This window comes from Camelus dromedarius, chromosome 16, assembly GCF_036321535.1.
Source record: "Camelus dromedarius isolate mCamDro1 chromosome 16, mCamDro1.pat, whole genome shotgun sequence".
Lineage (NCBI taxonomy): Eukaryota > Metazoa > Chordata > Mammalia > Artiodactyla > Camelidae > Camelus > Camelus dromedarius.
Window position 1 is genome coordinate 45,204,289 of NC_087451.1, and position 25,664 is coordinate 45,229,952.

A 25,664-nucleotide genomic window follows, 5' to 3' on the forward strand; every position below is an offset into this window, starting at 1 on the left:
TGTTTTTTTCTTTTTTTAATTAAAAAAAACTTTTTTTTTTCTTTTGAGGGGAAGGTAATTAGGTTTATTTATTTATTTATTTTAATGGAGGTACTGGGGATTGAACCCTGGACCTCGTGCATGCCAGGCACGCACTCCACCACTGAGCTATACCCTCCCCCCAAAGTCCTGGTTTTACCAGAGACTTTGTGCATGTTCCTTAATTCACCTGAGCTTCAGTTCCCTCATTTGTAAGGCAGTGATAACAATAGACAGAATAAGATAATGCTTAAAAAGAACGATGAGTGGTGTTTAGTAACTTCTCACACAGTGGTGCTGGTAGTTGCTGACATACTTCTGTTTTTGTTATAATGATCCTTTAATCTATTAGGTTGAGTTTGGCCTTTTTCACTTTCTAAGTGAAGTGTACAGTGAGACTTGGTAATTCACAGACTGCCAGCCCACTGTCTAAATGCAGACCTTTCATTAGATCTGAAGAGTTTCATTTAATTATGAAAAATTTCAAATGCACATAAGAGAAAATAACATAATAAACCACTCCATTACCTGTCACCCATATTTTCCACATTTGTTTCAGCTTCTCTTTCCCCCTACCCTCTGCTGAAGTATTTTAAAGCAAATCCTAGATATCACATCACTGCATCTCCCTATATATTTCACTTCCATACATGCCTTTTAAAAAATTATGGACATTTTCTTACATACCACAGTGCCACCTTGCCATGCCTGTTTTTGATGTCATTTAGTATCTGATCTATAACTTCATTTTCAGGATTATCTAACAAATGTCTTATAGTTGGTTTGTTCAAATCAAGATGTACATGTTATTTATGTTTGTCTCCTAAGTCTCTTTTAATTAAGACCGATCTTGCTTTCTCTTTTAAAAATTTTCTTCATGTCACTAGCTTGTTAAAGAAGCAGGTGATTGTCCTATGGAATTCCCACATTCTGGATTTGTCTCTTTGTTTCCTTGTGGTGTCATTTAACCTGTCCCTCTGTCCCCTGCATAACTATAAATGAGAGTTAACTCACAAATGTGGTTAGATTCAGGGTCAGCTTTTTTGGCAAGAGTACTTCATAGGTGGTGCTCTGTGCTTCATTATGCACTGCATCTGATTATCTCATTAACCAGATGGTCCAGGTGGTACAAATAGTGAATTTTGCTTGTTTTGTTTTAAAATTACAGTCAGTTGCCAACTAATTCTCAAAACATCAAGATCTGGTGACAACTTGTCAGAGCTGAGTAGTGGCTACCCCCTTTTAGTTTGCCACTAGCCCCTGTACCATTATCACCTACATTGCCTATGTAGGCATTTGATTTTGTGTTCCATGCTTTAAAAGTGTCTCCAAAGCAAGTTACTGCAATCCAGGTTTTTAAGAAGTATTTAAGTTTCTCAGAGATTCAGTTTAAGGTTGGCAAGTCCACCCAAACAGGCCTGACTTTGGGTACAGGAAGTGTCTTAATCTTTGGGCCATGGGTGTTTTGCTGGGATTTGTGTGACATTGTCATTGGTGTTGATCCAGAAACCAGTTAGCAGTGTGTCCTGATACTTGGCTGGCTCACTGTCTGCTGCTCAGTAGTGAGCCTAAGGAATCAGATGTGATACCTAATGAAATTGGTACCTCTGGGAATTGAGGCCCCCTACAGAGCTCTGGGACACTGTCTTTCCTCAACATCCTGTTGCAGCCAGGTTTGGTGAAAAGTGAGAAGTTACACTGCCTGAGTGTGTGCACTGAAAAGCTTCAGGCTGTGTTTTAGTAAAGTCTGAATGCCATTCACCAAACCAGTTGGTTAGAGTAAGTTTTTCTGGTCTCATGGAGTATTGCCTGTCCCCAGGCCTTTTAGTAGTTATCTGAAATCTCTGGCAGCATGAGAACCTTGTTTGCAGAGGTTTGGGAATCCAGCTACTTGGAGTTTTGCATGCTGCTCCTGCCTGAATCCCTTATGTCCGTGTTTCTATGGTGTTTTTTTTTTTTTTATTCAAGGCTTTATTATAAGTTGAGAATGATGATTTTCTTTCTGACTCTGAATACATGGTTTTACAAGGCTGGATAATGTATGAGCGTGTTTTTTCCTTGCCTTTAATCCAGAGTCCAGCAAAGTAAAAATTGGCCAACAAAGGAACACAGCTTCACTGTGGGAAACCCAGGTCAGGTGGCCTGTAGCACAGAGCTTTCACATGCTCGACTTGTTATATTTGTTTGAAGGCTTTCTTTTTTTAAGTGTGGTGTGCAGGTGGCATTTTCTTCAGACCTGTCCTTTGTCTTGCTTTTCGGTGCCCCTTGCATAGTTTGTGCACCTGAGTGCTGCTGCTGCTGCTGCTGCCGCCACCACCACCTTGCTGAAGAGTGCTGCAATGTGTGGGTGATCCACATGTAATGCCTCCACCTTCCCCTCGGTCCCTCCGCCCCCACCCATGAACACAACTGTAGATCAGAGCATGGTTTTAGAAGCCTGCCTCCTTGGGCACGATGACTTGCCTTGTATTGGAGTGGGTTCCAATTCCTAGAGCTGGATCACTATCCTTCAGGTTGGCAGTTCCAGAGCTAGTGCCACTACAAGGCTCAAAATAGCTTTCAGCCTGATTTCCTCTGGGTAGTATGAGCATTGATTTAATTTACAGTGATAGAGAAGTGAGTTTCTATGCTAGTAGGTAAATATTTTGTTCGTGGTAACTCGGTTATTTCATTGCCCCATAAGTATATCATCATAGCTGAGCTGAGAAAGTTAGCTTAATTTTTTGGCCTTATTAATACAAAGATTTCATATCTGTAAGGTGGGTATCATGCAGTTTTTCTGGGTTGCTGTGGGCATTATATTAACTTCTTGTCACTGGTATAGCCGTTTCCTTTTGTAAAATAGTTGTGGAGTGTACCTCATGTCATACTCTTCTACCCTGGCTGCTGTTTGAAAGTAATCTTCTCTGAACTGAGATTTCACACCGTTTGATGACAGGAGTTCATACAAGCCTTTTTCTGTAGGAAGAGGCTGCAGATTGGCTCTCTCTTCCTGTAAGAAACAGCATGGTCAGGCCCAGGACTGGAGTTTGCAGATACTGATACTGTGAGTTTGCTATGAGAAGCAGCCCTTAATAGGCAAGGACTGGGGCCGCCTGCCTGGATCACTGCTGGACTCTCGGGCTGATGTCTGCCTTTGTCTCTTTGTGGTTGGCAGTGAGTGGAAGTTTCTCAAAGTACATTGGCCCTACCTACAAACCCTTAACGCCCCATATGACCTCGGTCACCAAACCACTTCAGGGCTTTATTTTTATCCTAGCCGTTTCGTTTCAAGATGCGAGGTTGGTTTCTTTCCTCTAGCAGAGCAAAGTTCTCTGGGGGGGAAGAAACAGTGCCAGGGTGCAGTTGAGGCTGGTTAGACACCAAAACCACACTCTTCGTCTTTCTGGGCTTGAGACGTGACATAAGCCATGCTGCAAACACCAGCTTCCACACGGTGAAGAAACCTTGTCAGATACTCACTTTATTTATTTTTTGTGTGTGTTTATGTTTTTTGACAAGTAAAATGTAGAAGAAGGAAAGGGGTACCTGCTTATTCTGCCTCAGCTAGAAATCTAATTCTAAGAATGAACACTTTCTTAAAATCCAGTATTTCCCAGCTTAAGGTTTTTCATCTTCCCCAAGGGTGTTGATGAGAACTCTCACAACTCACCAGGTCTCAGGAAACCGGATTACCAACATATCCTGTTCGCGTGCGTGTGTGTATTCTGTGTTACCCACAGGCCACTTTCCACCCCACGTGACCTTTAGTTACCATCCGGAAAGTCAGGACCCAGATACCAGTCAGATTTTCCAGACTTTGGTTTGGTTTAGACATTTCAGAAAATGTTAACAGTAGTAATTTTAAAGAGACTTGTTGAGTGGCACACATGGTGAATAGGAAGTTATATATCCTGAAGGGAGGGGGAAAGTGCCTGTGCTCTTTTCAGTAACACGTTTGAAAAAGAAAATTTGCTGCTGAAATGCACAGGGTAGGAGAGGAGAGAACTATTTAACTGATTAGAAGTCAAATACATGCTTCAGTTCTTAGGTTTCAAGACTAAATACTGAAGTTCATGTTGCATTCTTCAAAATTGTAATGTTCATTATTGGAGTTGTTTATAACACACTGCATGGCATTTTATTTTAATCAGCATCTGTCAATATAGATGGACTGTTATGAGTCAGGTAATGCTGTGAAACGGGTAGGTACAAGACTGCCGATGGCCTGCAAGCTAAGCACGGTTTATTACATTCTTACATAGGGAGTTGTTTAAAAAGAAGCAGAAGCACATTTGATGGAGAAATGTATGTGGCCCCCAAGGCCTAACCTATTTACTGCTTGACCCTTTGTAGAAAAAATTTGGCCCACTACTGCTCTTGAAGCTGGGAGGGTGAAGGCAGTTAGCCCTGAGGTCCTTCATTTAGGACACTGATTGTTAGTGACGGTGTTACTGCCCTTGATGGGACAGTTCATTTTTCGAGCGTTACCACTGCAAGATATTTAGCGTTCCTGGCCCTGTCCACTAGATGCCAGTAGTTGGCCCCCACACATTTCTCAGTACTCCCTGGGAGGAGTGGCATTATTTGGGTTGAGAACCACTGACTTAGAGCCTGCTGAGATAAAAAAACACCTTGTTAAAATTTCTTCCTTCATTTCCTCTCAGTCAGAGAAACGGACTTGGGATTTGGCCCTTCGTGGTGTAGGGATCAGCCACAATGAGAGAGAATTCAGGCACTGGTGGAAGAGGCAGGATTTTCAGTGTAGAATAAAGGGGTTATAGGCAGGCCATTTAATGAGTGTGTCTGTTGCTTGTTCACCCTTCAAGAATTGTTGAGATTGATGTGTGATTTATGAATGGTTTGTTTTGATGTTGGCCATGCTTTGAAAAGCATGTTCCTCTCTGTGTGAGAGGAAGAGTGGCCATCTTTGGCCTTAATGTCCAGATGATTCTGAGATCTGTGGGAATCCGTATGGTGTACTTGAGAGACTTGTTCAAAGCCAATGTAAAGACGTAGTTTTGGCATCTCCTGAATAACCTGATATCCAGACTTAAGCCAGAACTCTGGGGTTAGAGAATTTTCCAGCCTGGGAGAGTTGACTGAGAAAAGTCCTCCTTTGGCTCCTTACCAAGTTAGACAAGGGAGCAATCAGCTGCTGAGCTCCAGCCAACTGGAATGTATGTACGGGTGTACTGTAAATCGTCCCTTAGGATCCAGCTCCTAGTCTGTGAAACGCCTTCCAAGTAAGAATGAGACCTTACACTGGATCCATGTTCAATCCGCAGCTGCTGTAGGAAGGAACAGAGTGCTGAGGTGATGCTGCGGTGGGAGCAGCTTGCTCTGTATAGTAACGCACTGCCTGTTGTGTTGGTAAGGGAAGGCACCCACCTTGCTGTTTTCCCCATGTTGCCTTTCTCACTAGTTTCCCATGTTTTCTTAAATTTCTGACCATACTCACGGGGAGCTGTATCTGTAGTTTTGTAATCCCTCTCTACTCTTAAAGGCCCTAGGATTTCATCCGTCTACTCTGTTTTCACTGTCTTGGGTGTGATGTTTGGGCTGAGATAGAGAATATGAAATAGTTGTCTTCTTGGCTTGTGATCTTACCCTAGTCGGCGAACTCTTTGTCTGGCTCTAGGGGGAAACTCGGGTTTTTTCCCCTCTTGGAAGCCTTTCACTTTACTCATAAATATTTAATATTGAAGTTACTGCTCAGTTTTATTTTCCCCAGTATTAGTATATAGACTCCCTAGACCAGAAGGAACTTAAAATACTGTTAAGATGCTTTCTGATGCTGGAGTCCCTGTAAAATATATTTACCACACATTTTTATTATTAAGAACTTCAGTGATTTTTCCAGTTGTTTGTCTTCTGTCTATTCACTGATTCAAAATTTATCGAGTATCTGCTCTGGGAATCACTAGGCATCTCTCCTCCTATTGTTCTTTCCATGTCATTCATGCCTAAAACCTGTACCCAGGTGACATTTTGGTCCCTGGTTGTATTGCTTTGAATGAATTGTACTTTGGTGTAAAGTCATTAGCCTGTATTAAGACAAATAATAAAGAGGCCTAGGGAATCATTGCTGTTTGCATTACATGGTGTCTTCTTTGTGGAAATCCATGGGAGAAATTTCTGCTTTTAGTATGGGAGATAGTCATGATGTGTGGGTGTTTTTTTTTTTTTTAACCTCATGTACATTTATGAATTTGTTATTCAGAATAATTCTCCATTTTAATTGTTCCAGAGGTTAGAGCTGAACTTGTAACTGGTTTAAACAAATGTGAAGGATTTCCTGGCATGCATGTGTGTCATGTCTTTACTACTGCTGACCTCTAATCTTTTTCCCTTTGGCTCCTCTTTCTTATTTTTATTTTCTCTCTCAGTACAGAATATACCTTTATACATTGCCTTAAATAACTGGCTTCACAGTTTTAGGTGAACATTTTTCTCTTTTCTTTTGCTCATTCAGTTGTGAAACCTCTTTCTCAGGTCAGCTAGTCATCTCTTAGGGGATCAGGATTTTTCCTGTCCCCATTCACGTTGTTTCCATAAACATTTAGTGAGTACCTTTATATGTTAATCATTATTCTAGGTGCACTGCATCTAGAAAGGTAAATATGATACTGGTCCTTCCTTCAAAGATACAGTGTAGTAAGAAAAATGGATATGTAAATAAATGCTGTAATGAAATGTTACAAATGTAATAATAGAAATATGTACACTGTATAGAAGTAATACGGAGGAGAGAGATTAACTCATGATGAACAGGGAAAGCTACCTATAAAGGTTATCTGTTGTTAATTTTAAAGGATGAAGGAAGTTCTTGAGGGAGATGTGGGTAGCAGACTTCTGGCAGAAGGAACAACACGGATAAAAGCATGGTGTGGTTAGAAACTGCGAGTGGTTGCTTCTGAGATTCCTAGCCAAGAGTCTGTCATTAGAACATCTTGGGCCATGGTATAGACATCCACACTGAGGCTGTCTAATCAGTCAGCTGGAACTGAAGATTCATAACAAAGTGGATACTTCTGGGCTTTTGATTTGGCCCAAGCTTAGAAGTGGATCCTTCAAATAGTTCTTCTCTGCTTTATTTTATGCATTAGCAAAGGTTGAGTCATCCTACAGTCATGCCTTCCATCATTCTGGGAAGCTTTCTGAGCCAAGCCAGCTTGGCTTGGGATTAAGTTATGCTTTGTGTTGTAACCATTGGCAATAAGTCCTATTCTTGCTCTTCACACGCACAGTAGGACTGCAACGACTGAAGCAAATGGGAAAGAGGAGTTGGAAAAATACCTTTGTGGATTTGCATTTTTCTGGAGTGTTTCTTTCTTGGTAAAGATACTAAAATCTTATTCTATCTAATGAGATTTTGAGCTGACTTGTGACACAAATCTCCGAGATGCTAGGCCCTAATTTGTAAAAGCAAACTATGTGTAAATCAGTTGACATTCTCTTTGAGGAATTTCTTTGGCATATTTTCTTCTAGACTTCTGGACAGATCTGTAAAACAGTATGGCTTTTAAAATACTTTGAAGTGACATGTATCCAGAGGTTGAATAAGGCACTGGTAGTTGCCCTCAGTGCTCTCTGAGAAGCTGTCCCTTGTGACTTATACAGACTAGGAATCAGATCTTGGTCATGTTCCTAAATTTCATTGTATTTCTGTGAACACATTTCTCACTCTCTTTCCTTGTTTCTACATCTGTAAAATAGGATCTAGTTTATGCCATCAACAGACCTGGCATTTAACCCCAGTGTAGCTTTCTGCACCTAGATGGAGCCCCAGACTTTTAGCTCAGTCACCTTCATTTCTTCCACCTCAGAGCTAAAATCTCGATGCGGATTAGGACATATGGGGCAAAGGGAATTGGCTATGAAATAAAGGCTTTTGTGGAACAGCATAAAAAGTTGTAATTTAAAAGAAAACTTTATTATAGCATTACACACACACACGCACGCACGCACGCACGCACGCACATATATCAGAGCCATGCAGGTTGATAAGTTGTCACAAACTCAGCAAACTGTGTAACCCAGAGTAATTGGTTTTCGGCTTGTCGTTTTCATTCTTTTCCCTTTTTAACTCTTAAGCTCACATTTTCCCTATGCATTTAATAGTAACAGTGACAGGGATAAAGCACTGTAAATAAGGTAGGAAGAAGTTAATACTCATGATTTGCCTGCCTTCTTGTGAGCCTCAGATTGATTTTCATTGTTGAGAGAGGCTAAGGAGAATGAAGAGGAGAATTGGATCAAAGATAAGGAACTTGAAACATCTTTTGAACTAGGTATTTTGGATCTGGGAACCAGCACAGAAAGGATATGACTGACAAAAAACTAGATGGAAGCAGGCCTTCCTCCAGTCAAGTGAAACTGAGTCTCTCACTAAAAGTGCTGTGGTTTTCGGCCTTAACGTTGAACTGTCTGGCTATTGGGGGAAAAGTGACATCATGGCCTGCCTGCTCCTGCTGGTGCTTGGGTCCAGCTGGGATGTGGGATCCCACAAGTTCTGCGTTGCCATATTTACAGCCTTGTCTTTGGCATCCAGGTAAATGCCAGGCTGTGCTGGCTCACGTTGTTGTCTACGTGAAGCCCATTTTTATTCCAACAGTTTTCTTCCCTTTCTACTGCTAGCTGCCAGTGAGGTAGAGGTGCCTCTGTTGATAAAGAACAGATACAGAAGTTCACATCCAAACCTGAATAACCATTTTTAACTTGAAACACTTTTCCTAGGAGTTGATGCGCCAGAATCCTTCCCTTATTTGGTGCCTTGCTTAAATCTGAAGCTCACATGAGGTTGTCACAGCTCCCTGTAATGCCTGTTATTTGCTTTTTGGTGCCCACAGCAGAGTGGTTTGTGAAACCTTTTTTGTGACCACATCTTTCTTAAACTGAAGCTTCGTTCTCTGGGTTCTTAGATTAGTTCTTACTCCTCCCTTTCCTGAGAGATTCAGGGGTTTTCCTGTATTGTGGTAGGTGGGTAGGCAGGAGGGTATGTTTTCAGATATTTTTTTCTGGAATGTGCACAGTCCCTTGATGATCGTGTGTGAAAACGCACATATATTCTTTGACTCTTAAAGAACTGTTTCCTCATTAATCAGGCAGATTGTGGATTTATTTAGAAAATTGTTAGGGTTTTAATTTTATTAGCTTTATTACTGCTGTTTTACTGATACGGAGAATGAGCTTTTATTCACTTTCCTCACTTTTCTCTTTTCTCCCTTCTGGCTGGCATTATCCTAGGGTGCAGTTGTTAAGTCCTTCCACCAACTTACATGATATGATCTGGACTGGAAGTATCTACTTCCCTTCATCTGCAAGACTTCTCAGTTGGTTTGGCCTAGTGGACTCTCAGTGAATGATAGCTGGAACCATTGGTGGTTTTTTGCTTGGGGTTGCTTTAGCTTTTGAACTTTGTAAACATCCTCAGTGTCATTCCTGGTTCTGCCAAAAAGGTTGCCTTTTTTAAAGGTGAAAGATAAGAGCTCAGACTCTGGAACCAGACTTGGGCCAGTCACTTAACCTCTCTGTTTTCTCATCTGTAACACAGAAAGAATAGTAGTACTTACCTCACAGGATTGTTCTAAGGTTAAATTGGTTGATAGTCATAAGGTGCTTAGAAATGTGCCTTACATAGAGGAGGTGCTGGATAAGTTTTGACTGTTATTAAGGTGGGTGAGTATGACACACTTGTTACGTTCAGCTGGGAAAACTTTGACTCTTAAAGTCTGAATTCTGTCTCAGTAGCTTAGGGGACTTTTAACTCTAAAGCACACAGCCAGCTCTGTAAATTCAACCTGTGTTTAGTTGGGGGCTGCCCCTAAGCTTCTGAAAGGTGCAATCCAATAGTTAAAATCAGATATTAGGCCACATTCCCACATTGTGTGGACTATATAGCTGGACAGACGAAGTCCAGTCCTTCGCTCGCATCGACTGAGCCTTATTTGTGCTTCAGAATGTCTTTTGCTCCCACCATATGGCAAGCCAGAAATTGTAAAAATATGAGTATTGTTATCTTTGAAGCCAATTCTTGCACATCCATTCATCTCTCCATCCAGCTCTCCACCACTGTTGATAATTCCTGGGTCCTAGGATATACAAACGAATCATTCACTAAAGGACATCTGTCTAGAGCTGTGCGTCTGTATGGTAGCCACTAGCTAGTGGCTATTTAATTAAAATAAAATAAAAAATTCAGTTCCTCAGTCACACTAGCCCCCTTTCCAATATTCATTACCTACCTGTGGCTAATGGCTGCTGTGTTGGTTAGTGAAGATAAGGAACATTTCCATCATCATGGAAAAGTTCTGTGGACAGAGCTGTATGTATACATACAGACATATGTATACATACAGACATGTATGTATATAATGAAGATGTACTGTGATACCTGGTATCACAGAGGTATATGAAAGTCTCTGAGCCTGGAGGATAAAGTGTCAGTCTTGGCCTGGAGGTAGAGGGTTGGGAAGAGGGGTTTAAGCAGGGAGAAGTAGGGCTTTATTAGGTATAGAAAGGAGTGCATGAGGAGGCATTAGGCTGAGGTTGGGCATAGCAGCAGGAGGAACACGGTGAATTTAGGCCACCACAAGTAATTGTTTGTTGCTGAAGGTTAGGCTCTATCAGCAAGAGTGGAGGCTGGGGGGACAGCCAAAGACCAGACTAGAAAAGCTATTTGCCAAATATTTATAGGTTGCCTTCTATGAGCCTGCTGGTTGTGGTGAACAAAATACACAAAGTCCTTGCTATCATGGGTGTGTGTGTATGTAAAAATTGATGATAAGTGCTATAAAAATGAGATAAATTAGAGCAATGTTTCTCATCTGGGGAGCTTTTAAAAATCCTGATGCCCAGGTCTCACCCTCATGCCAATTAAATCAGACTGTCTGGAGATAGAAACCAGGCATCCGTCTTTCTAAAGGATTTGTAGACAATTCCAGTATGCCATAAAGATTGGGAACCACTGGGCTAGAGAGTAAATACACAGGCCCCTGAGTGGGAGTGTGCTTGGCACATTCAAGCCACAGAAGGCCTCAGGAGTGAAGAATGATTATTACATAGGCCTCTTATAGGCCATTGTAAGGACTTTGGCTTTTACTCTGACATTGGCTGTGGTTGCTTCTCACCCAGTCTCTTGGGCTGGAGTGGAGCAGATGGAACTGCTGTTACTCAGGATCAGAATGCTTAAATTCTGATAGAACTCTGTTTTCCTTTGAATAGCTTTGGGTTTTGCCAGATTACCCACCTCAAAGGGAGATATTTAAATTCTCATAAATAGTAATGAGTATCTTATTTCTCCCCAGCATTAATATTAGTACTGCACTGCTTTTCTTGTGAGTTTTTTCTGTGTATTACCTGGATAATCAGTTTTATCACTATCAAATCTATATATTTTAATAGGTTCTTCAACAGTCTCTTACTGAATATGTATTAAGTACCAAGCACCATGCTAGACCATTTAAAAATATTATTAAAAGGAAATAAGAATATCCAGATTATCTCTGAAAATGAAATCAGTGTTTCACTTAGTTTAAGACTTTGACGTGGTTCTAAAGACTTCTACTCAGTACTGGGCCACTGCTGGTCTCTGTAAATTGAGTTACTCAGAACTTGAACCACTAGGGGTTAGGGACAGGGGTCTTGATTGTCTCAGTGTGGAATCATCATTTTCTTTTGTCTCCCCTTTCTTCTCTGTCTCTATTGGTATTGGATGATTACAGCAGCTTCTTGACTTGTCTCCTGGCCTCCAAACACTTGACCCCATCGAACTTCTCCCCCCCCCAAAAAAAAACCCCCAAATTTCTAAACAGTAGTCAGAATGTCCTTTTGAAAATGGAAGTTTTCTCATGTCACTTCCCTGCTCAAAACCCTTCAGTGGCTTTGGTTAAGATCAAACTCTTTAACAAGGACTTAGACAACTTAGCTCACCCTATTTCTCCAGTCTCCCTCCTGCAGAATCACTCACCTGGCCAGGCCAGTCTACCACATACCACCCTTGGGACCATCATACATGCTGTCCCCTTTGCTTATGTCACATAGGCATGACTCTTTACCCCTTCCAAAACCCACTGATTAATTTACTGAAACTTCAGTTTTCAGTTCAAAGGTCTCTTCCTCTGAGATCTCTGATGCCCCTGCTGTGGAATATATAGCACCCTGTACTTTCCCAATCATGGTACCTTACAATTGTATCACCCACAGAGCAGGGGTTATCTCTGCCTTGTTCTCAGATCATGCACAGTGTCACATACCTAGAAGATGCCAAGTAAATTTTTGTCGAGTGAATAAATTAATGGGTGGACACAGTATGAGAGGGACCTCACCATCCTCAGCACTCTTTTGACCCCTTCATGTAAAAGATGGTTTGAGCTTGTGTATGTGCCTTCGGAAAACTATTTTCTGGTTGCCTACCTGATCACCAAATGGGAGCCTCAGCCATTTCCTTTTCTTATTGTGCCGTGCAAGGGTGTCCCAGCTCCTTTATTTTTTGGGTGGATGGGCATGAGAGTTCCCAGGCTCTGAGAGAGATGAGTCAGAAAGAAGAGTCATTCAGAAAGTAACCCAGTCAGAGCAACAGTGTTGTCCTTTGGCTGAACTTTCTCTGTTTCTCTACATACCTTGAGATGCTAAGCTGGTGGCACTTCTGAGCTGTAGAATGTCAGACCAAACAACATAGGGATTCATTAACCTTAATTTGGCACTTTCCTTTGATTAGGGATGTTGGAAAATGTCCTGGGGCCGTCTAGCCTAAGTGAGATCTTTATTGGGCTTGGATGTGTTGTGTTTCCATGCAGTCACTTAGCCCCATAGTGGCTTTGAAGGTAGAAACCTGGAGAGCCCCATTTATATTTGTCTGTAGCCTTTGGGGTGTTTGAGTTCAAAAGCTTTGAGAGCAGCAGTCTTTTGTCGTTTGATGGGTTTTGTGTGTGTGTGTGTGTGTGTGTGTGTGTGTGTGTGCTGTCATAGAGTAGGATGGTGTTTGCTCATAATCTGGCAAGAAAGGTTAGATTTAGTTATAATTGTAATTTGTGGGCTTTTAGAATTAGGAGGAACGCTGTGGACTGGTGATTCCCCTGAGGTGGTAGAAGGGAGGGTAGGTATCAGAACATCCTGGGAGGTGGGGCTTCTTTTAAACAGCCCATGAGAATCGTTGGTGTTTCCAGTATGTGTGTGGTAGCCCTCAAATGATGTGCAGGTAGAGACATTTTTTGAGACCCCAGTGTTATTGGTGAGTTCAGTGATCAGCAGACTTTTTCTGTAAAGGGCCAGATAGTAAATAAGTGTGGCTATATTTCAGTAGAACTTTATTTGTGGGCACTGACATTTAAATTTCATATGATTTTCATGTGTCATGAAACATTCTTTTGATTTTTTTTCAACCATTAAAAAATATAAAAAAATTCTTATCGTAGCTCATGGGCCATACTAAAAACCAGGTGGCAGGCTAGATTTGACCCTTGGGCCATAATTTGCTGACCCATGAACTAGCCCACTGGTCCCCGGATCTGGCTGTCTTTCCAAATTACTTGGAAACCTTTTGAAAAATGCTGATTTGCTGTCCCCTTCATCCCCCTCCCCATGTCAGGATTCTGATTCTGTAGGACTGGGGAATTAGCATTTTTTGCAAAAGCTCTTCTTATGATGAGCACAAACTCAGGGTTATGGAATCACTGATACTGATCTCATGCAACCTTCTCATTTTATAGTTGAAGAAACACTTAGAAAGTTGATGTGACTTGTCGATAGTTATGTAGCAAATAAATGGCATAATCAAAATTTGAACCCAGATCAGTGGTCTTTGTTCATACTGTTCTGCACTACTCCCTCCCCCAGTAAACAGATGAGCAGTAAATACAGAATAATCACAAATTCATAGTTCTTTCTTTTTTTTAGACCTAGTGCCAGTTTCCCTCCTGAGAGCCAGCTGGGTACTCTAAGCTCAACTGTCCCTCTGCTTGCTGGCTGGGTTTTCCGGAGCTGACTGCTGATTTGACATTTAGCCCAATTTCCCTGCAGTCTGCTGGCTTTAAGTAGGAGAGGTAATGAAGTAATAGCAAGTAAATTGCTTTAATGTAAGACTTTGTTGAGGCATCACTAAGCTGCATCGTGAGAGTGAGAGCTGTTGTTTCAAGGGTGCATTGGTTTTAAGTGGCACATTTTATACTTGAATTCACATGGCTCAGATCCAGCCGTCTAAGTCGGACATCTCTACATGGAACTTGGGCTTAATTAGAGCTAATTGAGCTGTCATCCTGCCCAGAACAGTTCAGAGGTGAAGAAACTGAAGGTGAGGAGTAATCACCATACCCACTCCACCTCAGCCTCAGTGTGGCTCTTTGGTCCCAGTAAAGGATTTGAGGATTGATTGTGTGATTTGCTCTCTCCCTACAAGGCATTTGAGTCTTGCTGCCTGCCTGACTTGCCTATGCTACTTTCTTTATCCGTATCCTGGAAAGAGGAATACTGCAAGTTCCAGCAAACAGTTTTTATCCCCGCTAAATGTCGCGACACTATTGACTTACTGATAGTTTTCCACTTACTGATAGGTTTGTGTGCCCTACTTCCTCACTTTCTCCATCATCTCCTTAGACCTCCCTGCCGCAGACTTTCCCTGGCTGAGGGGTAGTGGCAGTAAGGGAAACACAGTGCCTCCTGGCACCTTCAGAGCCTGTAGGCCTTGTCTTAGGTTTTGGAGCGTAAATGGGGAGTTGGCAAGTTGGTATGTTATTTATTTTTTTGTACTTGGACTAGAGGTTCTTTGGCTTTGGGGACTGTGTCTTGTTGGTTTGCTTTTGATTGCAGCTGGAAGGGGAGCACAGGGATGAAGGTGGGCAACTTCACCTCTGTGCTCACATTCTTCTCCACCTTGTGAGCTCAGTGCTTTAGGGGGATGGGAAATGGGCTTTGATGGCAGGCTCAACAATTTACTAACAGGGACATTGAAATCTGGTGTTCACCTACGTAGTCTCATATCTAAGAGGATACAGCCACCCTCCCTTTTCTTAATTGAAGTGTAGTTAACTTACAATGTTGTGTTAGTTTTGGGTGTACAGCAAAGTATTTCAGGTATACATCTCTCTCTCCTCTCTCTCTCTCTCTCTCTCTCTCTCTCTCTATATATATATATATGTATATATATATAAAATTTCTCAGATTCTTTTCCATTATAGGCTATTACAGGGTATTTAATATAGTTCACTGTGCTATACAGTAGGTCCTTGTTGTTTGTCTATTTTATATATAGTAGTGTGTGTAAGTTAATCCCAAACTCCCAGTTTTATCCCTCCCTCCCACTTCTTTACCCTTTGGTAACCATAGTTTGTTTTCTATGTCTGTGAGTCTATTTCTTGTTTGTAAATAAATTTATTTGTGTCATTTTTTTTTAGATTTCACATATAAGAGATATTGTATGATATCTGTCTTTCTCTGTCTGACTTATTTCACTTAATATGATAATCTCTAGATTCATCCATGTTGCTGCAAATGGCATTATTTCATTCTTTTTTTATGGCTGAGTAATATTCCATTGTATGTATATATGTGTGTGTGTGTATACACATACCACATCTTTTTTATCCATTCATCTCTTGATGGACATTTAGGTTGCTTCCGTGTCTTGGCTGTTGTAAATAGTTAGAGCCCCCTTTTAAAACAACAAAGTTTTTGTTTTTGTTTTTAGTACTTGGTATATAAAAGTAGAGACATTCCAGATGAATAAATTAGAGGATGATCATTTATGCTCACCAAAACACTTTAAAGATGCGTGTTGGAATTTCTCTTAATACTGAGTACTCCTACTATCCTTAAAATGATTCCCTTTTCAGAAATTTGGTTTTCCACACAACTTTTTGGAAGCAGGAACAACTAGTAGGAATTAAAATCGGGTGTATTTCAGAATCCTCTCCTCTGATGTTGTCTTACTGCCTCTGAGCAGCTTTCTCCTTCCTTGCTCCACAGCTCACAGAGAACTTAGGCCGTTCTGGGTGATAATAACCAGGGCTTGAATAAGACATTTATTCCTCAAAGTGCTTTAATTTGTATTATTTCATTTTATCCTTTCAGCTCTGAGTTAGGTAACATTAGTGGTGGAAATTCCATTTCACAGTTGAGGAACAACCCAAACCATTTTACTCATAATTCCACAGTTAATGGTAGGACAGACTTTATTGTGAATGCCCAGAGACCTACCCATCCAACTATTGCCCTTAGTGTCTCTTTGGGTCACTGCTTTTAGAAGGTACAAAAGGCTCAGGAGTCCATGATGAGTTGGTTTTGGACTTGAACCAAAGAGTTAATAATTCTCACGTTGCCTTTCAGGGCTGCACCCAGGAAGCATTTTTAGTTTCTGGTGAACAGTATGTGCCAGGAAGATCTGGAGGCAGATACTCTCTCCATTCAAGGAGTAACAGTGCTTTCTTTACCTGAGTTATGAGCATCTGAGTGTATTGTTAAGAATCAAAAAGTTCCAAACATGGAAGCAAATCCATGGTGATGTGTTGGAGAGGGAGGAACCTTCAGACTAACACCTTCCTTACTGTGAACATGGTATCAGCTGTTTTCCAAAAGTTCTGCCTCAGCATTTGCTGACTTCATATTATTGTATGCAATGTTGCTTAGTCCCATTTTGATCAACGTGTAACAAACCTAGTTCCTCAGTATATGCCTTTACCTCTCTCTAGAATGCATCTGCACTTCAGCTCCTTTCTTACTCGAAATGTTGTTGGTGACAAATAAAGAGAAACTATGTTTAGGGTAACAGGTACTTTCAGACTAAAAATAAAGCAGTGGTTCTCATTAACCAAGGTCAGAGAGAATGTGTGTATAGTTTGAAAAGTTCCCTAAGACTCCCTTTACTATCACTAGTTGAAAAATAATGCATTGAAATCCACGTTCTACTAGATGCTGCTAAATACGGTAACAGCAGTATGAAATCAGGTAACTGAGTAGGTAGGCTTCATCTACTATCCTAAGAGAAAGATCTTTGGGAAAGATAGCTAGAACCACAATTAAAAAAACAAAACCTCTTGGTGCACTCATTTTAGTCCAGGAGGCATTGTGGGTTACACAGTATGAGTTTCCTACTTAATGGGTAAGGAAAACTTAAAAGTAAAACTGAACTGCTTTTTTAGTTGCCCTTATTAACCCTTATCGACCCTTCATGAATAAGCTCATCTGCTCTCTTACTAAGATAGATGACAGTTTAAGGGGAGGAGAACTGTTTTAGAATCAGAAGACCTGGCTTCAAGTTCTAACTCTTCTGTTTACTGGTTTAAGTTGCTTAAATTTCTGAGCTACCTTGTGGCTTCCGGGAAGGGGTGGTGATTAGCTTGAATGAGATGGGTTAGTATCTTTTGTTTCTACCAAGGTACTCTATACGTATAAATATAACCAGCTTTAAAGGACTCCTCCTAGTTATGGATGAGTTAACCAGTTTATGAAAGATAGTTTGAAAAAGGGACAATAGAGTTAAAACAAGAATAGAGAGAGAATGTATATTTTTACTTTTTCATTCTGAAATAATTTCATACCCATAGAAAATTTGTAAGAATAATACAAAGAACTCCCTTATATCCTTCACCTGGATTCTCCAGTTGTTCACATTTTAACAGTTGCTTTTGCATTCATTGGAAGAGGATATTCAGCTGACAGTTGGGTGTTTACAGCATGCCAGGCATGTGCTTTTACTTGCTTTACCTCATGTACCAATCCCTTAATTGATAGGTACTATTATCTCCATTGTGTAGAAAGAAAAACAGGGAGGTTAGATCAGTTACCTGAGATCCCACAGCAGGTCAGTGGCCGAGGTTTGACGAGTAAGTCCTTGTTTTTCACCACCTTCCTCCACAAGTAGATCTAATGCTTAGCATTCTAGCTCAAGGCCTTGCTGCTAACAGTGGTGGAACCATTGGCCATTTGTTTTGCAAGATTTCCTTATCTTTCCCTTCTGTTCATGGAACCCAGTGTCTCTGGCCCTGACTCACCTCACTGTAGAGACAGATTACCTTCCATGAAGTATTCTGAGCTTTTTAACTACAGAGATCAATGTTTAATCTAGTATTGCTGATTAAATGTAATTTGTTTAAGCAAAAATAAAGACTGAAGCGTGTATGCAGAGTTTGCAGTTGAATGTCATTGATGAAGTGAGAATGCCCTCCCTTCCCCAAACCCAGCTTCCATAGGAAATTGGTGGAACTGTCACAATTTGATTGATGGTCTGTTTTGCAAGCGTGTAAACCAGAAGAGTTTTTTCCTCTTGGGCAAAGCATCCATGGGTGCTGGACTGTTCTTTGCCCTAACCACCCCCTGGAGAACAACCCCCTCGTCTTCCTGTCTGATTCCAGGGGTATTGCTTCCAGGAGACCAGGGAAGATGACAGGGTTTAAGTCTTTAGATTATTTCCACTTTTCTTTGGAGTATTTTTTCCCACCTTGTTTTCTTCAGAGGAATATCTCTTCTGAGTTTTGATAGAAGTAGATTTTCTAGAACCTTGAACTGAGAGTGCAAATTTGTGGTAGCTTATGGATGTGAGCAAGATGTGGCTGGCAAATGTGTGTTTTTGGCTTGACTAATGTTTAATTTTTTTTTCATTAGTAGCCAACATTTAAAAGCCAGGTGATTTCACATAAAAACCCAGCTTTTGGCTTTTCTTTAAAAGAGAAAAAAAGGAAATATTTGAACCTTAATTTTAAAAGCTGGAAAAGTACAATTTGATGAGCTGGTTACTGGTGGGTTACCTTACCCTGGGTTACTGAAGAAGAGTTCTGCTTTTTGGGTAGGTAGAGGAAAACAGCTCATAAATAAGGTTGGAACTTATCCAAGATCATTATCACCCTTGTCCTTGTCAGTGTTTCATTTCCATCATTATGGGGCCAGAGTGGCCCCTAGATGGTAGAGAGCGGCAGTATCTTCCTTATTTCCCGGCTTAGTTGAGATTCAGGGCTTCACTCCCTGCACACAGGCAGCACTGCCAGCAGAGGGTGCTGTCCGCTCACTGAGCTTGCTGTCATTTTGGCTCAGCTGAGCAGCAGCTGTTGGGCATGGGCCCTGGGTCTGTGTGAGAGTTTGGGCATGTTCATTTGGTTCCCATCCCTAGTGCCCACCCCTTAGACCCTGGCCAGGTTATTGTGTCACTAGGGACTCTGTTCAGTAACAGGAAACTGGGGAAAGTTTAATTGTTTTCTCCTCTCTTTTTCCCATGCAGCTGAACAAAAGGTTCATCCTCAGTTTTCTCCATGCCCATGGGAAGCTGTTTACCCGGATTGGGTAAGTGTGCAGGATGTTTATTTTATTTTCCTACATTACAAGTCATTTTGGAATTTAATATTGTTAGCAACTAGACTGTGTTTGTAACTGAGGGCACAGGGTGTGAATTCTTACGGGCCTCCACCTTCTCTCCTCTTCCCTTCTTTCACTCTCCTACTGAGCTTGTGAAGTTTGGGAAACATTCCTCTCTAACCCTCTGGCTCCTCTTTCTCTACCTTTACTAAACCCCCCTTTTAACCACAATCTTTTCCCAATCCCTCCCCCTACTCCTCCACCCCAATCCCTCTGGGTTTCTCTTTCCTCTGCCTTCCGGCTTAGCCCCTAGTGAGCTCCTCAAGGAAGTCATGCTTAGTCCCTGGGTGCAGCTGCCAGGGGTCCTCCTTGGGGGAAAACTGTCCACTAATTTTCCCTTAAAGAGAAGAGCAGCATTTTCTTTCTTCCAACATTTTCTCTTTCTTCCTCCTGTGCTCAGTTTTCTGCACCATATTGCTGATCTCAGTAAATGCTAAGACTTTTCTATGGTTTCACCATCCACCCTGGATTTCCATATAAATCTCAGGGAAGGTGGTGTGTGTGAGACCCTGTTACTTGACCCATTAAATCTCGGGAAAGAGATCAAGTTTTGAGTATTCCTTTGGTGGATCAGAGTTTCTCCCCACTGTGTAAAGCTGGTGCTCCGATGCTGAATGCCTCAACAGTCCAGGAGAGGAACGGGTGGCAGTGCCCTCAGGTCTTCTGTGCATTTTAACATTTTCTAAGTTGGAGATTTTATTGTGAGCTCCTCTTTGAGGTGATTTGTTTTGGGTTATAGATTCGTCAGTTGTTGTCAGTGTTTCCCTTTCACTTTCTGTCATAACCTTGTAAGTTTATCTGTGATGCTCTAGAAGTTTTCCTGAGTGGGAGAAGCTGAAAGGCTTTGTCCTGCTTGAAGAAACACTGTTCATGGAGGGTGAACTAGAAAGTGTGCCTATTACATATTCATTTGTCATCAACCTGGGCAAGAGTGACAGGGATGGCCATAGTTTTGCTTTTGAGATGACTCGGGAAACTTGGAATAGTGCCAGTAAATGCATCTCCATTAGCAGAAGTAAGTGTAAAGTAATTCACTCAGGAAAAGTAAACTGGGTGCATCAGTAGCACCCCCTTTCACCCCACCCTCACCCCAGCCCCATGTTAGCTCTACTCTGGCAGGAGGTTTTGCTTAATGCTGCTGTATCCCTGGTGTCTGGCATGTAATAGGTGCTCAGTAAATATTTGTAGGAATGACTGAATCATTACAAGAAATGGATAGATTGTGAAAGACTGGAGAGGAGGATCTAGTATCCTAGTGGGTCACAGTAGACCCAGGCCAGTCACTAGCGAGTAATGTAAAACTGCAGTTACAGGGTGGGTAAGATGATACCAGTATCATTTCATAAAATAGCACATCGTAGCAGAAGTACTGTTATGCTGCACTTTAAAAATAGGTGCTGTGGTTCCTTATCTCTTTATTTTTTTTAATTCTCATTTTTAAAATCTTTCTTTCCCTTACTACTTTTCTAGCCATTATTTTCTCTCCTTTTTTCCTTTTCCTGTGTTTGTTCTTTAAATTTTTATGTGTCGTGTTTGCTGTAAGCCAGGACTTCTTAACCTCTGTACTATTGATATTTTGAGTCTTATAATTTTCTGTTGTAGGAGACTGTTTTGTGTAGGATGTTTAACAGCATCCCAGGCTTCTACCCACTACATGCCAGTAGCATTCCTTCCCCTCACCCCCAGTTATGACAGTTAAAAATGTCTCCAGACATGGCCAAATGTTCCCAGGGCCAAAATGCTCCTGGTTGAGAACCACTGCCCTGGTCTTTCTTAGTTTTGTTAAGAGACTTTTGGGACTAAAAAGGTTGTAAATCTCTGTCCAGAATATAGGAATATTTAGAATATATTTTTTTTATCAGGTTAAGCATTAGTTAGAACCTTATATTTTCCTCCCTTTTAAAATTCTCATGTTTGGATACATACATTTTTGGAGGAAGTTTTAGAAGGAACCATAATAATGATTAAAAAGCTATGAAATTATTTCTGAGATGAAAAAATTAATCTTAAAACAGTTAAAGTAAAAAAGGTTTGTTTAGAGACAGTTGTTGGGGTACCCTAACTATGTTTAAATATGAAAGGGTCATAACCAGATAGTTCTGATTTCTGTGGGACGACGGCAAGAGAAAAATAGGCTTATGTTGCAGCTGGAGAGGTTTGGGTTAGGTGTAAGAAAATTTTGCACAGGGAAGATGTTCAGGAATTTTCTTCTCTGGAAGCCTTTAAAAAACGAATGGATTATTTCATTTGTCAGAGGTGGTTTGCTGTGGTCCAGGTGGTTTTTCAAGATCTCTTCCATTCCTGCATACAACATATTCTGTTGGCAAAAAGATAAGGCGAGTCTAGTTCCACCTTCATAAACAGTGAGTGGTAGTAGTGTTCACATGAGGAAAGTGTATGTAAATTCTAGGCACTCCAGCCCCTCCGTGAGTATTCCTCTTGTGCTCTCCAGGAGGTGCAAAGAGAATTGAGCCCCATATTTATTCTGGAAAGCAGAAACAGCAATAACTTTCCTATTGGAGAAAAAAAAAGCATAGAAGTCTCTAAGACTAGAAAAGCAATGAGCCCAAGCCACACACAACAACGTGGACTGCTGCCTAATTACCAAGAAGATGTGAAGTGTGGGAGGCGCTGAAAACGAATTAAGAGTGAGGAGACTGTAATGGGGAGCAGCTGAAGACACATACACTGTCCCGCCTGCCTGCTGAGCAGAGCCCAGGCGTGGCTGTCCCGGGCCTCGCCTTCTCTGTGCCCCACGTTCCTGAGCGCATCAGTGTACGCTGCAGTGCCTACTGTGTGCAACATGGGAGGAGTCTCCTTCCTCTCAGCAGCCAGCAAAAAAGAGATTCTGAGCGTTAGAAGGAATCAAGTGCCAAAAAGAGTTTGCTTTTCTCTGCTGACTCGTTATAAGACCTCGAGAGGGAACAAGTCAAAACCTCTGTGGGCTCCGGTTTCCTTATCAGTAGTTTAAGTAGATGATCTCCAAGGTCTGCTCCAGTCCTTATGTTCTGTAGCACTGATTTTTTTCTCTCATTGCTACCCTATCACACAGCATAGTTTTTTTTGTTTGTTTGTTTGTTTTTTGCTACTGGTTCGCTCCTTTCTTGTTGAGTTTCTAAAAATTAAGAAGTTAAGAAAAGTTTTTAGGGAGCCTTATTCTTTTCTGCAGAGAATGTTGTCTGGCCCAGCCATGTTCCCCAGCATGTGAGAGGTTGGGTCCTGCCCCGTTAGTCACTGTCTGAGTCACTCCCGGGTTCAGGTCCCAGTGTTGTCTGAAAGATTGGTTTCTTGAAACTGCCATTCAAATGAGACAAGGTGTCTCTAGAGATCACTTCAGAAAGCGGTCACTTAAGCCAGCGAAACGCATATCCTGAAAATGATCGTGTCTTCTTCAGTTTTAAAGGATAGGGACAGAATCCTCTCGGGCCCAGGAAGGGGAATCGGTCAGGGATGCTGTGTGGCTCCTGACAGACACTGGCTTTCCCCGGGAGAGGAAGATCAGACCTGCGCTCGGACTCCACAGTGAGAAGTCGGGAAGCCGGCAGCCTGTAGACTTTTGATTTGTGACAAATAGAATAATTTTGCTTCCTATCGTAGCCTAGGTAAAGTTACCACTGTAGTTTTTACTTGCTTCCTAGTCATGCTGTTTGCACAGCTTCAAGATCTCTTGGAATTCAAAGACTCGTATGTTTATTTTGGACTTTGAATTGTTAAAAATATAATGTTTGTGTCTTGATTTATTTTTAAAATTGTAAGTGTATTATATACAAAAGTCAGAAGTATTCATTGTAGGGGAAATCTTTTTACTGTTTACAATGCTCATTGTAAAATATTTAGAAAACCCAGCAAAAAGAAGAGATAAAAAATTATTCTTACTATCCAGAGATAACCATCCACCACTAACACTTGGCGTATATTTTCATCTTTTTTTCTATACACCACTCACACACATCCTCTTGTTTATTTTTTTACAACTACATATAAAAAGAGATCACATTAAATCACTACTTTAAAACTGTCTTCATTTAGTATATGTTGAATGTTCCCTCACATGATTAAAAAAAATCTAATACAGCTTTTAAAAAATAGAATTCAATGGTATGGATGTGCCATCTTAATCATCTGCTGCTGTTGGGCAGTTTAGACTGCTTCCAATTTTCTGCTGTTATAAATTGCCATCTTTTTATGCTTTTTCTCTTCTGCTGCTACTGCTGCTGCTGCTTCTTGGCTAAAAGTTTTATAATTATTACATAAGTAATATATGAAATCTCCTGGTAAAAGTATAGCATTCTTTTCTAAAGTTTCTTTCAACTCTCTCCCAACCCCTGTGTCCTCCAAAGAGATAACACTGGACATCAGGTTATGTGTTCTTCCAGACCTTTTTACTACATTTACGTACTAACATATGTAGCCACAAAAACTGTCATTTTATTTTATGGGGTTTTTCTTAACAAATTGCATACTGTCATTATCTCAGTTTCAGTATAATTTTCATTCTGTAATATGGAGTAGAGCAAAGAGAAAGAAGTAAAACTACTTACAGGTAATTTGAGGCCAAAATCAGACAGCATTTTAGTTACGAAATTGGGCACCAGAAACCCCGTTATTGAGCTCTGAGGAAGAACCTTTTATCTGTGCGTGCTTTAGTTGTTGCTTAACGAAGCTGATTTTGTCTGAGAACTCTATCTTCCCTCATTTCTCAGAATTGAAGGTACTCTAATTTATATCCTTATGCATTTGATTTTTTTTCCTTTTGTTTTAATCATTTTGAACTAGTTGAAAGGTGAAGGGGGGATTTTTCTTTTTAAACTCTCAAAAAAAAAGATGTGGACGTTTGGCCTGGTGCTCATTTGAGACTTCAGTCTGACCTAGGGAGTGTTAATGGATCTGTTTCAATTCCCATTCCAGGGAAGAGGCTTCCTCAGACACAGCCTCGAAGCAAGACTGTCCCACGTGACACTTCTGTCATGTCGTTCAGTGCTGGCTCTCTACCGCCTTTCAACACGGAGACACATGGCTCTGAAACTTGCCCAGTGTGGCTGATTTTCAAGCAGAGTGAACTCTGCTATTCTCGTAATGAGAAGTGCTAGTCCCCCTCCCCACCTCCGACCAGAAAGAGTGCTGCACAGTGTCAAGATTTAAAATGAAACCTTTGTTTTAGCCCATGGGGAAAAATAGATCCAATCCAGCCCCAAACATATCACTCTCTGCCATTCCAAACCAACCAAGAGCTTTAATGGTTCTAAAACTTTTTAGAGGGAAAAAAAAAAAAAAAAACCTGTGTTTTTGGTTATTTTGTTGTTGGTGGTGTTGGGTGGGGAATGGCACTTGAAGTGGCATGTTGAGGGGAAGAAAGCAAATGCCTGGCATGTTTTGTGCCAATGAAAATGAGAACAGCTTGGCAGAGAAGGGCACTGGCCTCTAAACTGTAATTGACCTGTAACTGTGGCATGACTTCTGAGTACCAGAAGGTCAGTTGTAGGAGTTGCCATCCAAGGGCAAGGAATGAAGATCACCACAATGCCAGAAAGCTCTGACGTATTCTAACCTGGGGAGGGTTCTACTCAGTGGGTTAAGGGCCAAGGTTCAGGTGAAAAGTAGAAGCACTTTTCACTAGGACTTGAAACGGTTTTGTATCTTTTGAGGATTCCCTTCCCTGTGGCTTTCCAGAAGCTATTTATTAATCCAGGCTGAAGCTCCTCCTCACCCTACCCCTCAGTGTACCACAAGCAATTTGTTTGTTTTGGGCGGGGTGTGGGGCGCGGGTTTGAGGATGGATAAAAGATAACTCTGCTGATCACTAATTGTTTGACATGACCCTAAGGCCCATGTGCCTGGTTTCTCTCTCTAGTACCAAGTTTGAATTTGCTTTTTATTTCTGAGGACTTCAGCTGTGGTTTGTTCCTGTTGCCAGAGGAGCTGCAGGCATGCACCACTGTTTCTGATCCAGTGGCCACGTTTGGCAAGCAGCAGTTTGAATGACCTCTCTTTAGGAGCCCTAGGTCACTGGCTGGATTTCTACCTTCCTACGTTACAGGCTCTTCCTGTATTGGGAGTGGCAGTTGGCCAGGGCATTATATTTCCACTGGCCTGAAAACATACAGACCCTGATGAGCAGAGGCTTGTGAGAGAAAGGATGACAGCAACACAGGAAAGGCTGAAACAGATCACTGTGGCCCTAGGTCGAGGGATTCTTCCAGGGGAGATTTGGGATCCGTAGGTGGAGCAATTCTCTGATCATTTCTAAGTAGACAGCAGCAGAACCACGCCTGGTTTTCTGAAGTAAAGCTTTGAGTGAAGAATCTTTAGATTCACGAACCTCTTCA

At 41.3% G+C, this 25,664-nt stretch overlaps 1 protein-coding gene across 3 annotated transcripts in view; it reads left to right on the forward strand.

Annotated features, from left to right (window-relative positions):
- SMG6 (SMG6 nonsense mediated mRNA decay factor) overlaps positions 1-25,664 on the forward strand; it is a 191,540-nt gene that overhangs the window by 24,042 nt on the left and 141,834 nt on the right. For all 3 annotated transcript variants that reach the window (XM_064495819.1, XM_031468542.2, XM_031468539.2), the window contains exon 9: positions 19,205-19,266. In XM_064495819.1, the coding sequence (XP_064351889.1) occupies positions 19,205-19,266 (62 nt within the window). The remainder of the gene's footprint in view (positions 1-19,204; positions 19,267-25,664) is intronic.